Genomic DNA, 16,399 nt, shown 5'->3' on the forward strand with positions numbered 1-16,399 from the left:
GTTATTAGGTGGACATATCTTTTCAGATGAGCTGGATTTTTTTTTTTTTTTAAGAGCTGCTAACGAAAAAGATTCAGACATTAATCATAGCGCTTAAAGTATAAAAACCACTTCAAATTTTCTGAATGGGTAATTGTCTACGATTCTTGGATCTGGTTGACTACTGTTATTTCTTTTAGAGCCGTTTCACTATAGGTCACTATTGTGATACACGTAGGCGGTTATTTTTCTCGGTGGTCTAGTCGGTATAACAAGTAGCTAAATAGATGTAGATGCAGATGACACTGCTCTATAATTGCACAGGTCATGGGTTCGAATCCCACCAAAGTAATAATAAGCCTGTTATTTTTTTTTTCACAAAACTCAGGAAATCACTGAGCATACAGTGCTAACACTAAGCACTACGGGTAAAAACCATAAGGAATAGTCTTCATCCCGATGCAAATTTAACAATAGTCTGTGTATTAGTTTTTTGTTCACAACCAAATCGTGATGAATTTGATGAAATAAAAAGATTATTATTAGTCAATTATAAAGAGATTAAAGACAAGAAAAGAATCAAAGGTGTCAACAAATTAATATTGACAATTTGTAAATTTTGAGCCGATTTAACAATATATGTCACTTTTTCAAATGATGTACGTACACGTATAGTTAGAAACATTTCAAATCTCAGCAAAAGTAAAGAATAAAACATTGGGATAAAATTTTAGTTGTAAATGGTCCACACAAATTCTTCGCCAGATGTGTTAAATAAAAGGTTGGTGGCCTTCATCCAGCATGTCCAGGCTTTCTCTTTATGATTCAAAATTGTGTCACAAGAGGGGGCTATGGCTTGATAATGGTCCACGACTTTTGCCAGACGTGTTTAGCAAAAGGTTAGTGGCCTTCAATCCAGGCGTTCTCTTTATGATTCAGTAGAAACTGGCAAAATTGTGTCACAAGAGGGGGCTATGGCTTAATAATGGAGACATTGTGTATTCAGCCATCACTGCAAATACAACTATTATGTAAATGATGTCCACTGGAGTCATAGATTTTATAATGGACTCTGGGAACAGTATACTCCTCAGCCCTGTAGAACATGATTTCTTCATGTCTGAAGTAAATAACATCTGCATATTTTTAACCAGGCAGACATAACAAGTATGAATTGGAAACTTCTCATCCATGTTGTTATCAATGGGCCATATTTTTGACCGCGTGAGGGCGCTCTCAATCACTTCCGGGGGTATATTCATTCATACGCAAAACAGTTTTTAAAGATTGGAACACATTATAACCACAGACATCTAATCCATCACAGACAATAAGACTTTAAAAGGAGCCGTTATAATCCACCTCTAAAGCAAATTGAAACTACGGCGCAACAAAAGTGACAGAACGCCTATTAATTTGTGCAGGGCGAATCGCGTGTACCCCCAGAAGTGATCAAAATACTATTTATAGCGCCCCCGCGCGGTCAAAAATAAGGGGCATTGTCAACTCACCTGAATTTATTTGAAGTAAATGCATTCATGTGAGGTGTGCATCAATAGACTGAGCAAGTCTTATGTGTTTGACAACGCCAGAAAAAAACACATTTTATTAAATGAAATTTTTAAATTTATTTTATCAACAATTCTTGAAACTGAAGATACCCAGAGCAGGATTTTATCAATAAACCTTAAACTTTTATATGTCACAAACAACTTGATAAAATAAAAAACTACTTTATATTGAGTCACTTTTGTAGAAATCCTACATTAACAGTATGGGTTTCATGCCCGATTTCGTTTGACCCTTACATAGGTTTAATGATAACATGAACGGCAGTTAAACAGAGGTCCAGTCTTATTCTGTTTTTCTTTGTTGAGTTAATCATTTATTTAAAGGCAGTGGACACTTTTGGTAATTACTCAAAAGACTTATTAGCATAAAACCTTACTTGGTAACAAGTAATGTGGAGAGGTTGATAGTATACAAATAATGACTGCTTCGAGTGCTATGGTTAAAACTATGACTCCCGAGGTGATCCCCGGAGCGTTCTATTATTTTCCCGAGGCGAAGCCAAGGGAAAATAGAACGCAACGGGGATCATCGAGGGAGTCATAGTTTCTAACCATTGCACGAGTAAAAGCAGTCAATATTTGTTTTATAACACCCCAAACATTTCTAAATACTGTACTATTATTATTAAGTTACAGACCTGAATGCTACAATCCACGGACGACGCGAATACAGCATGTACAGATTGCAAACACTTTTACTGTGCTGCATGTAGTGTCGTGCAATCCGAAATGGTTACAGACTATTAATTTATCATCCTCGTACACGCAACGGATGTCTGGGTACTGCACGCCGTGTGCTAGTCTTCGGACTAGCGCATGGCAAACCGACGCACTATCACACGGCCGTCGTCTAGCAAAACTAAGACATGTCATGTGACGCGCTCTAAACCAATGAGCAGGCAGAATACTTGCAAGGGGTGTTATAATATAAAACATTGTGAGAAACGGCTCCCTCTGAAGTGACGTAGTTTTTGAGAAAGAAGTTTTTTTCCACGAATTTGATTTCAAGACCTCAGAATTAGAATTTGAGATCTCGAAATCAAGCATCTGAAACAACTTTGTGTTACAAGGGTGTTTTTTCTTTCCAAATTATCTTGCAACTTCGACGACCAATTGAGCTCAAATTTTTATTTTTAGGTTTATTTTATTGAGAAGACTGGTCTTTGACAATCACCAATAGTGTCCAGTGTCTTTAGCTTTAATTTATTTCATGCCCAACTTACTTTTCCAATAGTATAAAACATTGGTCACAGCCATAAACTGTAAGGAGGGTACAACTTTGGTAATTTGTCCACAAGGTAAAGACCATAAAACACTTACTTAGTAAAAAGTGCTGGAGAATTATGAAACATTGAGGCCTTAAGTCTTTCTCACACTCAAACATTTTAGTGAGAAATTACCACTTTCGCTACTTCAGAGGGAGTCGCTTCTCACAATGTTTTATACTATCAACAGCTCTCTCTATCGCTCACTACCAAGTCACTTTTTATGCTATATTTTGAGTAACTACCAAATGTGTCCAGTGCCTATAAACTAAAGTGATTGATGAAACAGAATCACGCACACACAGTAATATTGACTGCTTCGAGTGGGTTAAAACTACGACTCCCGAGGTGATCCCCAGAGCATTCTATTTTCCAGAGGCGCAGCCAAGGGAAAATGGAACTGTCCGGGGATCACCGAGGGAGTCAGAGTTTAAACCATAGCACGAGTAAAAGCAGTCAATAGTTATTTATAACACCCCCAACAGACTATTTATCATCCGTGCCACGTATTGTTCGTACGCGCGTTTCAGATACACAGATGCACAACTGATTGGGTTCGAGGTGGGTACAAAGACATCTGGGTACTGCACGCCGTGTGATAGTTGTCGAGTTATCACACAGCAAATGATGCACTATCACCTGGCTGCCGTTTCTAGTAAAACTAAGACATATCATGTGACGCGCTCTCAACCAATGAAAAGGCAGAATATTTGTAAGGGGTGTTATATAAAACTCAATATCATTAGGACCAATTGGTCTGGAGGGTTGACTACTCGCAAAGTTTGTACAGTTTATGATGAGACCTACCTGTTCATTCTCCTTCTGTTCATCACTGCTGCTGATATCATCATCTTGGTCATCACTGTCATCTATGACATCATCACCTTCAAAAGAAAAATAGGTCAAAGGTCATTGAAAGAAAACATGCAATCATTACCCCCAAGTTTTAAACAAGTACAAAACGCAAGTGATCTTGACAGTTTAATCAAATAAGTTGGCCACATTCTAAAGAAAACAATGCATTATTGTTGATACTTACTTAGTCACATAATGCCCTCGGTGTACGTCCAATTCATGAGAATACGAATGGCGCACACCTCGGGCATTATCCTATACAAAAACACCAGCACTTGAGTCAGGTGTTCTTATCTGCTCTGATGCAACATACCAAACAATAGGTATTTTAACACACCTCTTGCTTGTTCTGTATTCTGGTTGGCTGAAACACGGTCATGTGGGCTGAACTAATATAGTCTAGTGATCGCGCGCGTATGTTTTGCGGGATTAGTGCCCACTGGGCACTAGTCCTTGAAAATATTGTCCGGTTACAGCACCCTCTCATGACGTGAACAGCAACTATAAACTTCCTTTATATCCAGATTTCTGTTCTTATTTCACATTTAACATGTTTAAGAGCGAGGTATGTTTAAAACACATAGTATTGACTGGCATAATTCAGTAACTAGTGTACGTCTATTCCCCTCCGGGCCTGTGAGTGACCAGAAGAGGGGCCTATTTCCCTCGCCCTTCGGCCTCGGGAAATAGGTCCCTCTTCTGGTCACTCAAAGTCCCTCGGGGCAATAGACGTACACTAGTTACCTCATTGCCAGTCAATATGTGTATTTTATTTACAATACAAAAACAAAACTATTATTATTGTTCTTATTGATATTAAATGGGCGGGCCCTTGTGGTAACTAACCTTCAATCTCTGGTACAGTCGGTAAGGTGCCATTGGTGGTCTGAGGTAAAGTGAAGGTCACACAGGATTTGATGGTGGTTATCGGTAGACGGTTACGAGGAGAACACTTCCTGAGTATAACACTGGTCAGATTCACAAGGGAATCTAGTTCCTTGCCTGGAAAAAGAAATGATGTGAGACCAAAAGTTGACAAAATCATTTTGACAGGCATGCTATTTGGTCCTTGGAAAGAGTAGGAACATTTAATTGAGCACAAGTGCTGACCTACATAAAAAGTGTAGGGTTTAACCATAGAGCTATATATATTGACTAGAGCGCTAACTTGCTCTGCGTTTTTAAGCCACTCTGGGTGCAGACATGTTTGATGTGTTGCGTGAATTCGGAACGATTTTAATTTGAAGAGAACACTCATTGCCGTGATTTGTTTTACATTCGGCGTGTGCGCTTACGAACGCGACTGCCCAATCGTGTACGTCCGCGCTACGAAAAACCGTAACTTTGACTTGATTGACGTACTTAAAAAAAGTATACATGCCTTTTAAACATGACGCTCGCAGTTTGAACGCTGATCAGCAGATTGTGCGCTCACATTTGCTGCATTTTTTTGCTTCGATGACACATAAAAAGAACAAACGCACTATCATGCAAATAGCCGTACAATTGCCGTACAAAATTTCAAGCTTTTGTATTGGTTTGTACATAAACATGGATGCGCCCACACGGCTTCAAAACCTTAGTGCGTGTTTAACGGGGTGTTAGTGCTCTAGTCAATATATATAGCTCTATGGGTTTAACAGACAATTTAGGCTACTTCATGACAATATTTCTGGTTTAGCCAGGGGCAGAAATAAGACTAACGCCCAGTTCATACTTCCAGAGAATGCAAATGCAAAGAAAGTTTGACGTCACAGCATCTGGGAAGACTTGTTCGTCCTAAATTTGTGATATCACTTTCGCTTCACTTCGGAATTATGAACCAGGCTTTAAGTAGGAAGAATATCCTGACGATCATGTACCACAGGGGCTTTCAAACCAAACAGGTCCCTGTAGGCTTTAACCGTAAGATCAGACCTGTTAACACTGACATTCTCTCACCCCTCAACTAAAAACCCCAGAATGATCCAATATATACTTACAGTGACTATTATTATAATCCTGAGCGATGTCATACAAGACTTTTATACCATTGGAGTCCATGAAAGCCTTCCTTCCTGACTCTGAAATACAAAGTAATCAAATCAATCAATTGGCACAAATTAACAATTCCCAAGACAGTAGTTTTAAAGCTCATCCTCACAATGAGGCATCTACTCTAAGAAAGGATCTTGAGTCAAACTTGAGACATGACTTTGGTGCCTCTTAACAAAGATAGTACTACTATAGACAGTATTGAAGTACTACATGTACCATTGAAGGACTACTATAAAAGTACTGCTATTAAAGTATCAGTTTACAAACAGCAACACTTGAGGAAATTTCAAAAGTGCTTTCATTTTTAAAACCACAGAGTCTGCGCAACTGGCTCTTGCTTGGGCCTTGTCCACCAGTTTGAATTTCCTTAAGGAAAGTACTTATTTCTTAACAGATCCTAAGCCCAAGCACATTAGTCTTGAATCTGGAAATGAGCCACAATCATAAAGCTTTTAAAAACACCATGACGGTGGTTGTCTACTTACTGAGAGCCGTGACATTTTTGATGGTATTCAAGATGGCTTTGCGTATCTTCACATGCCTGTTTCTCACATCGTTCTTGTGCCAGTCACACATCATAGTGAGTAGCATGCTGACACCACCCTGACCAACAGCTCTAGCAGCATTACTCTCTGCAAAAAAACAAACCCCGACAGAAAATCAGTAAAAAAAGGGTTTTGATACCTTTTGTAGATCAAGTTTTTGACCATGACATGTATCCCTACTCACTGTGAATAAAGATGTATGTACATGTTGTAGTACAGTATGTACAATGTATTTACATGAAGAAGTTTAAAGGAACGTTACAGAATTGGTAAGAAACAAAAATCGTAAAGACCACAGATTTACATAAAACTGACACGGTCTAATGATGATGCTAGTAGAAAACATACCCCGAAATATTTCTATTGTAAATTTCACATTTGATGAGAAATAAACAATGTAATTTCGCGTTTGGAGTTTATCGCTCAGTGAGCTTTTTTTTTTCATTTTTGTTTGGGCTTTGATGCAATGCAAAATTTGTAATCACTTTTTCACTATTCTCTCGTGACCCAGCATGCCCAGAGGGCCGATTGATCTCGAACTTCTACAGGTTTGCCAGTTTATGTATATGGTGGATTACATAAAGTGCTTACACTGCCAGCAACTGTTTTGCTAGCAAAACCAATTCTGTAATGTTCCTTTAAGCTTCATAAGCTGTCAAGTTTTTGAGAAAAAAAAGTGAAAATCACAGAGCAATGCTGTCAGGAGAATCGCCTGACCATTGTTAGTATGAGAGAGATTGGCTGTTGCCAGCTACATACAGGTGTTTATATCCCGATGTGGGTGATTTTCCCGGCTTTCCTTGTTGGGAAGATCATCTCAGAAAAAAATGCCAACATACATAATTATGGCTATAAAGCTCAATTGGTAGAGCACCAGCTCATAATATATACAGAGGCCACAGGCTCAAATTCTGCAACAGTTAACATTTTTTCTTTGTGCACCGGAATTTAATTTAAAATTGGTTAGTTTGAAAGTATTTTTTTTACTTTTTCAAATATTTTGAATCAAAAACAAGTTTTCTATCTTACTTGATTTGACAAGGGTGCACAGGATGTCTATTGCAAGACGCAGAGTGTTGTTATGTTTGCGACCACACACCGACAGTATCCTGAAAATACAGTTCACTGCTCCGGATTTACCCAGGAATGATGAGTTGACAGCTGATAAGGAAAGAAAAATAATGACACAAATTATGGTCAGATCACCCAAGAAACATGGTCATTAAAGGCAGTGGACACTATTGGTAATTACTCAAAATAGTTATTAGCATAAAACCTTAATGTGTAACGAGTAATGGGGAGCTGTTGACAGTATACAACATTGTGAGTAACAAAGTTTTCGAGAAAAAAGTAATTTTCAAGGAATTCGATTTTGAGACCTCAGATTTAGTATTTGAGGTCTCGAAATCAAGCATCTGAAAGCACACAACTTCGTTTGACAAGGGTATATTTTCTTTCAAAGCTATCTCGCAACTTCGACGACCGATTGAGCTCAAATTTTCACAGGTTTGTTATTTTATGCATATATGTTGAGATACACCAAGTGAGAAGACTGGTCTTTGACATTTACCAATAGTACCCAGTGTCTTTAAAACATCAGAAACGCCTCTTTGCTTTATTCAGAAATGTTTCCTTTTCGTCTCACAATTGGATCACAGAAACCTTTAGCCTTCGAAAGGGAAGTAAAGTTGTAGGTCTTGTATGTTGTTATAAAAACTATCAACACATGACAAAAGACCCCAGGGTTCAACCCGCCCAGTGTGTCTGGCAGTGCGACTATCTTCAATCATGAAGGCTGCACTAGAAAGGAACTAGTCTTGGAATCAAGTCTGTAATTGTTAAGCGCGGTGTGGTCACGGGGGCGGTACACTCATCCTCGATCCCAGTATGTGTGTGTGAGTCAGTGGTAATAGACCGATCCATTAAGCTCAGCCCCGTTGCGTATTCACCAATCACAACACAACGAAGGTCTGACATGCGTGCGCGTATGCTTGGCGCGCGCGGCAGAGTCGTGCAGAAAGGCATTGGAGAGCCCCACGTGTTCTTGCTCACACGTGCGTCATGGGCGGAGCCTATTGGATCGGTCTGTTACTGCCATGCGCTACCAACAACCGTTGCATGAATGCATAATCGCACTGTGACTGTTGCATGAGCGGCAGAATGTGTATTTGTGATAGGCAGCGCCTAACGACTTATCATCAAGTCTAGAAAAGAAGAAGAACTTACAGTTTGTTGCGTAGATCTTGAGTACTTGAAGTGAAGGTTGTAAGATCTCAAAGTTTCCTGTGTTGGTGCGTATAAGGCCGAATGTAATTGGTAAGGCGCCACTCAGCCTAGCTTTCACACCAAACTTCCTGTCTGTAAAAGAGAAACAATTAAAATTAAGACTAAATAACGCAATGCTAACAGCTACACGGATCATATCAAAACAGATTTGAATGTCTTTTTACTTTTTCCATCGTGATCAAACGACAACAAAATGTTAGTTTTCATTCCCTTTGTTCATTCAATAAATATTTTAGAAGAATTTTATATATTAATTGTATATATTTTATCAAAGATGAGAGTCACAAAAAGGTCTGAAATTAGGATCCAAACTTAAGGAGGCATGTTGAAATGAGGATATTTGAACCCCTATAGTTACCTATTTCAAAGAAATTTTTGGCACACTATTAAACAGTATCCTCAGTTAGAGAGAAGAGGGGGGAAATTTCCATAATCAGGGAGGTTGTCAAATAAGTTCATCAGAACATGAAAAGTTTGGTTTACTTTTAGGTAACTTTCTGCAGACTTGGGGAGAGTTGGCAGCTCTGATAATCAGAGGAAGTGTCGTGGCCGAGCGGTTAAGAGCACCGAATTCAAACTCTGGTGTTTCTGATCAGCAGAGTGTGGGTTTGAATCCCCAGCCGTGACACTGTGTTCTTGAGCAAGACACTTAACCATTGCTTCGTCCTTCGGATGGGACGTAAAGCCGTTGGTCCCATGTGTTGTGTAACGCATGTAAAAGAACCCAGTGCACTTATCGAAAAGAGAAGGGGTTCGCCCCGGTGTTCCTGGTTGTGGCTGCTTAATGCGCCATAGCACCTTGTAAACCCTTTTAAGGTGCTAAAAAATCTTTCTGAAAGTTTGTATATACTCAGCGCCTTGAGTACCTTGTTTGGTAGATACATGCGCTATATAAGACTTCGATATTATTATTAATCAGAGGGTGATATTTTGGGGGAAAAAACAACAACACCACAGGGCCTGTTGCTCAGAATGTTGACTGGACCAAAATGTTGTTCACTAGGCCAAATTCACATGAGAAAAAAAAACACAGCAAAATTCAACATGAATCATTGAGCAACCAGCGTCAAAGTTGCTTCCTGATTCGCTGCAATCTTTGTTTGCAACACACACCCGCCAAAGCGTAACGTTGCCACCAAAGAGCATTACTCAGTTGAAAAATACAAGACAGCCAGACTTGTCCGGAAGAAAGTTTACTACATGTACACAAACACTAAAATCACTGGCTTCGGCCTGTGGTCTAGGGGTAACTTCCAGCCCAGTGCCCAGTTTCAACAAAGAGTAAGGACAGAGAATTCAAAGAGCTACTTTTAACAGACATGTGAGTAACTATCCATGAAAAGAGGAACAGAGACAACCGGGCAAGAACATGAAGAAAAAAAGAGGAAAAGACTATATTCCTATACTTTTGTACACAGAAAGTAAAGTAAAAAAAGAGGAAAATCAAAACCCAAAAAGAGGAAATCAGCTGTTTTACACGTAAGTAGTTTTTGTGCTTATTGTACGAGCTTCCATTTCATAGTGACAATAAGAACACAAAAAGGCATGATAATCTAAACTGGCCGCCTAAATTTTCTTGCTAACTTAAGAAATACCTATGAAGTATGCTAACTTCAGAAGTAAGCATATTTTTCTGCTATAATAAGCATGTAAATTTACTTACACTTAAGCAGCACTATGAACTTGGGGCCTGATATTTTTATTTTGGGGATGGGGCGGACTTTTAAGGGTGACAGAATTTGTTTATAATCAATACCTTTCGGGGCCACTTTGCTGAGGACTTGATGCAGTGTAATCATGAGCTCATCCGATACTGGCTGGCCACGAGATGCTGTCCCAAGGGCAGTGAGTAGAATCTGAGTGGCTCTGTGAGTCACAAAGATCGAAGCTCGCTTACCCGTGAATAGTATCTCCAATAACGTTGATGAAACGTTGAGAGACACATTGCTATCTGTGGAACTCTGGAAGAATCAAAACCAAAGTGAATTATGGTAAAGGGAGACTTTGGAAGATGGCAGCAGACTTACCGGGTAAGTTTTCATTGTTTCATTGTTCTGAGCACGCGCACTATAACCAGGAACAATGGATTTACCTGGTACATGTAAGTTTGCTGCCACCTAGAGTCCCTCATTGGGAAAACTCCAGGACTGATACTTCACGTCGAAGGCAACGTCGAAGACAATTCTCTCCATGCCCCCTGGTCATTGCCTAGGTGCCCTTGAAATGCTATTAGAAATTTACAATTTCCTCACAGGGTGCCCTGTACCAAGGGGAAAATGCCTTGGTGTCCTTTCAAAAACAAAGCATACAGGCCTGAAACTCTTTCCTAATATTAAGGCCAATAATAATACCTATATTATATCTATCAATAAGGTCAGTTAGGCGCATAGAGCTATATATATTGACAAGAGCGCTAACTTGCTCTGCGTTTTGATGTGTTGCGTGACTACGGAACAAAATAGTTATTTAGAGAACACACATTGCCTTGATTTTTTTTACACTCGGCGTGTGCGCATATGATACGTACAAGACTGCCTATCGCGTAGTCCGCGCTACGAAAACCTTAAGTTCGACTTTAAAAAAGTATACGCGCCTTCTAAGCATGACGCACATGACGCTCGCAGTTTGTACGCTCATCATCAGATTGTGCGTTTACATTTGCTGCATTTTACGCTCATCAGCAGATTGTGCGTTCACATTTACTGCATTTTTTGGTTCGATGACACATACTTGACACAGAAAAGAACAAAAACACTATCATGCAAATAGCCGTACAATTGCCGTACAAAATTTCAAGCTTTTGTATTGGTTGTACATAAACATGGATGCGCCCACACGACTGCAAAACCTTAGTGCCTGTATAACGGGGTGTTGGCGCTCTAGTCAATATATACATGTATACACGTAGCTGAACAAAGAAAGAAAGAAAGATACTAAAGAATGTCACTGTAACTAGTCACATTCAACCATGTGTTAAATTCTCTGGCCAAACGATGGCCGAATAATGAACTGCGTTGAGAATGGCAGGGAAACATTTTGATAAAGCTTGGCATACATTCAGAGTGTTCAGCTTGACTATCGGTAGCAAGAGAGATCACAAACGACTATCCGCAAAGATAATCTGACTGAACAATGGAACAATAGATTTAATCTATGAACAAATGGGTTCCCAAAGTTCAGCTTTGACATTTTGAGGTGAACAACTTTTGAAAGTTCCTGACTGAACGAGCAAAACCTGTTAAAGATAGAGTCATACTCACCTCCAGTGTAGAAAGTAGAATCTCTAAGCCGTTTGTATTTTTTGATATTATCTGCTTGCGGACTTGTTCTGCGTTGAAAAAAATCAATGGTCAACATGGTCAAAGCAATAAATATAAAAGGAAGCTTTAAAAAAAAAAGTTGTGATGTCACTATCAATATTATTTTCATTTTGCAAAGGGCACTTCCATAAGAAAATCATGAAGTCTATGGGAAACTTTTAAAGGGGCACCAAGGCCAAAACCAGGGGTATAGAGGCACTGGCCTCCGTGAAATTCCAGACCTGTATACAACAAACATGATAAAGAGCACTGCATGCCTAAATTAATTATCTAACCTTTTGCGAACAATTGTCATCACATCACACATTAACTGCTGTACTTTGGACAATATAAATCTGATGACAATGTTATCTCAAGTGGCTTTCTTTGTGTACAGAAAAGTATCAACCCTGTTGATAGACTCTTATTCTATTGTTGGTTTAGCCAACACATACATTACAGGTAATGTCAGAAATTTAAGGCCAAACAAAATAAATGTTGTGTTTACGGTAACCCGACCGACCTCATTTTTTTGCGGCCAAATTGCCGAACTCAAAACTTTTTTCTAAATATTTTGTGAGTTGGTAAAATTAAAAATGAGAATTTTAACATGTTGCCTCACTTTAAAACTATTTATCACGACTTAGGGCCTACCAGTGTAATGCATTTTTGCGATAGGCCCCTAATCATGGCGATATCAAAACTTGCTTCAAAATATGAACAAATACCTCGAAATTCAAGAACTTAACAAATAAAAATAATTAACAAAATAAAATTATTTTCCTACCTACCTACCTACCTGGAATTTTTTCAGGGCGTTACAGTAAACACAACATTTATTTTGTTTGGCCTAAAGTCTTTGAAACTGTAATCGTTCTGATATTTGAATTACTGTGTTTTCAAACAGATATGCAACTTTGTTTTTACCAGAAAACAGTGAGGAACGGCAATTCAAAGTACGTTTAACACACCTTCTGCGTACTGTATTTTAACGGCATTTTTAGAGTAAAAGTAAAGAGAGGATTTTTACATAAATGTAGCTGATCTGAAAACAAGTTGCATGACTTGTTTTATGTACTGTACATACACAACCATTAGTTATATCACTTCCATGTAGTTTGCTTTGAACTTTATGTCTGGTCAACAAACATTATTATAATATTATCATTAAATGTTTTCTTACGTCAACAGGGTGCAGTACATAAGTTGATACATGTACATGTATATCAAAATGTGTTAATGTTGGGGGTTTTCTTCTGACACAGAAAAAATCTTGCTTATTTAGCAGAAACATGTTATCAGCTAATTAATGTATGTTGTATCATTTCATAAAAGTTTACAATGTTGCAATTGGTACCCCTATAATTTCTCTAAGCAGTATTTTCTGCTAAACAGCTTTATGAAACTGGGCCCTGGTGTATACATGTATTAAAGAGCAAATAAAGGATGATCTCAATATTTCAACTATTACCTTTTGTATGGTCAAATAGATATCGTAGATAGGCCTACCGGTTAATAACCATTTTACTCTCAAAATTTGCATTTAGTAACGAATAACTCGAGTCAAAAATGCACCGGGCCGCGCGGCTTTTTCAGCCAAGAGTCAAAAACGGCTTATATATTATAATGACCTCTTGACGCCAGTGACGATATTCCCCTAATTGGGTGTGAACACAGTTCTCCAGCTTTGGCAAACTGAGGGCGCTATTTTCCACACCAAAGAGCCGCCACTGACGTCAAGATTCCTTTGTCGCTCAGGTTTGTTTGACCCCGCGTTTTTTAGAAATTTGGCTAGAAGCGTTCTGTAGAAAAAGCATTTTTACCATGTTTTAACGTGAGGTAAGAGACTCGTTAATGTTTTTTTAATGTTTTCTATGGACTCCAGCTATTAATAGCTGTATTTGAGATCATCCTTTACTGGCTGTTTAAAGTGAGGGCTCAGTAAAAGTGCCTTATTTTTTACCTTGGTCTTTAGTACAGTGTAATATTTTGGCCGTAGTGTAGCGCATCTGTTCCACATCATCAGAGCTGGAGCTGTTCAGCTTCTCCAAAGAGTACAGCAGTGTCCCAATTCTGGATCTGGTCACAAAATTATATTAATAACAGTGGTCAATTATGATGTGCCATACAATACCTACATGTCTAAAAGAACCTCCTGATGCAGAAGCGATGTAGAGCAATTAGGCCTACAATAATTAGATACATGAACATTTAAGCAAAAATATTAACATAATTTTGTTAATTTCAATTTTACATTTGAGATGTTTTCTTGGAAAGTAATTCTCCAGTACTCTCTTGTTGTCAGGCTCAGGGGTTTTACACTTTCTCACATGCCTGAGGACTAAGGACAGTGAGGCAAGGTCTCGTGTCTTTGATCAATTACTGTTCCTCACTGCATCTTTTGTGTATTCAAATACATCTCTTTCAATAGACCGATCCAGTAGGCACCGCCCACGACGCACGTGTGTGAGCAAGAACATGTGAGCCTCTCCAATGCCTTTCTGCACAACTCTGCCGCGCACGCCAAGCATGTCGGACCATAGTGTCGGACCTTCGTTGCGTTGTGATTGGTCAATACGCAATGGGGCGGGGCTTAATGGATCGGTCTATTCTGTCGAGTATCTATTATTACCCATACACGTATGTACATGTATAGGCTCCTCAATATAAGGCAAATGAAATCAATCTTCCCTTAGAGCTCGGTTCTAATACATTGTAAAAACAGTTTAATTGTGACACCCTGTAGATAGCTTACAATGTCTCATTTTGATTCTGGCCTTGTAGGCCTAACACAATTCTGGCCCCCAATTTTTTTGTAATCTACTTTAAAAGCCTGCAGTCTTGTGGATGTTTCTCACAAAGATGAGAACTGGAGGTGCATCAGAGACAAAAGATACATGCACATGTATCACACCTGGTTCAGACAGGTACTCCAGAGTCACGCCGAACCAAATAGACTAGGAGCAACTCTGGGTCGTCCCAATTAAATTTTGGTTTCAGACAGGCGAACTAAACGGAACATTTACATTAGGTTCGGCTCATGACAAGATCGACGTCTGAAATTACAGCGCTCCAGAGTCGTTCCCACCAACTGCAACCGTCGATATTTCAACTTCTAGCACGTCCAGTCGCTCCTAACTGATTTAGATGTCAAACTTTTCATGTACTTAATTCAGAATTCGGGTCGACGCAACTCTGGAGCGCCTGTCTGAAGCAGGTGTACATAAGATTTGTTAGATTTATTTCATGTTAAAATCATAATGACTCACCCTGGTGTGCTTAAAACTTTCTCCATCTTGGCTTTGCTCATCTTCATGCAATTACGAGGCAACCGTTGAGGATGTTACAAACTCAACAACTGACTTGGAAGTTGTTCCCCATTGCCATAATCCACAGTTGAGTTTCACTGGTTTATTTAGTCACAGATTGTTCTGCAGGGGGACAACAAAAAGTATTTGAAATGAAAGGCTTTTGTTTTTGTAATACATAAACATTATTATGGTTTTTAGGCCTGGAATTTTCTCTTCAAGAAGGTAAGGCAATTTTCATTTTTCAAAGGGAAATTCCTGATGATTTGTCACTGTTCAGCACAGGGGCTCGACCTGAAACTGAAACCTTAACCTCAGGAAGTTCTGGTTAAGCCAGAGTGTGTTCAACTGCTGGAATTAACTCATGAGGGAGGCAATAGAATTAGAAGCTACATGTACCAGTGTAAACACAATCAAGGGCAATGTAGACAAATTTTAATTGTACTATTCAAGAAACCAACAAAAAACAGTCCCGCACAACTGCGGGGGGAACATCTGGAGGAAGGTGCAAATGTAATGTTCATCGCATGATGCTGCAATTTACCACAGACCTACCAGGTCTCACGCATTATGCGTGAGACTCACGCATTTGGGCTCTGTCTCACGCTCACACGCACAGCAACCATTTTCTCACGCATTGGGGCCAGACCGGGAAAAAAATAAAAATTAACGACAATGCATTGCCAAATCGCGCTTGTGTGTACAAAAAACGCAATCTACAATGTTTGCACAATCTTCAGATTGCACGCAGTTTATCAGAATCATCAACTTGAGCTGCCGTACAAACAGAGCGCAAATTTGCAGATTGCAAAACGCTTATTGCGCATGAGTTTTTCCCGATTCGTTTAGCATATTCGATAAATGCGCTCCACTAGCAGAAGAATTTTGGACATCATTTTTAGTCGATTTTTTTGTATTACTTTGGGGGGAAATAATCTGACCCAATCGTACCTCCACATTAACCATCAACATCTCCTGTGTACCTCATGTGAGTTTTAATTATTCTGAAGAGGTTTGTGATGCATTTTGAAACACTTTTTTGTCCACAATTGAATTTCTGCAAAAGTTGGGCGGCATTTCGATAGGCCTTCTAAAACTGGCAATTTTTTTTCGGGGAAGTGGGGGGGGGGGGGGGCGGTGGTAAGCGTTGAAAAAATCTCACACATAGCTGGCCTTTGGACTTGGCATCTCTGAATTTACCATTTTGAACAAAAAATATGTACATTTATGTACGTACATGTTTCATCGCCCAAA

General features: G+C 39.2%; 1 protein-coding gene across 1 annotated transcript in view; it reads right to left on the reverse strand.

The window, feature by feature from the left end:
• The window catches only part of LOC117295664 (cytosolic carboxypeptidase 1-like), a 34,578-nt gene that overhangs the window by 17,069 nt on the left and 1,110 nt on the right, over positions 1-16,399 (reverse strand). The window contains exons 2-11 of the mRNA XM_033778374.1: positions 15,107-15,268; positions 13,801-13,916; positions 11,799-11,866; positions 10,295-10,499; positions 8,479-8,610; positions 7,282-7,413; positions 6,193-6,339; positions 5,653-5,733; positions 4,517-4,672; positions 3,623-3,699 (exon numbers count right to left, since the gene is read on the reverse strand). Coding sequence (XP_033634265.1) covers positions 3,623-3,699; positions 4,517-4,672; positions 5,653-5,733; positions 6,193-6,339; positions 7,282-7,413; positions 8,479-8,610; positions 10,295-10,499; positions 11,799-11,866; positions 13,801-13,916; positions 15,107-15,153 — 1,161 coding nt within the window. The 5' untranslated portion in view covers positions 15,154-15,268. The remainder of the gene's footprint in view (positions 1-3,622; positions 3,700-4,516; positions 4,673-5,652; positions 5,734-6,192; positions 6,340-7,281; positions 7,414-8,478; positions 8,611-10,294; positions 10,500-11,798; positions 11,867-13,800; positions 13,917-15,106; positions 15,269-16,399) is intronic.

The sequence above is a fragment of the Asterias rubens genome, chromosome 10 (assembly GCF_902459465.1).
Source record: "Asterias rubens chromosome 10, eAstRub1.3, whole genome shotgun sequence".
NCBI classification, from domain to species: domain Eukaryota; kingdom Metazoa; phylum Echinodermata; class Asteroidea; order Forcipulatida; family Asteriidae; genus Asterias; species Asterias rubens.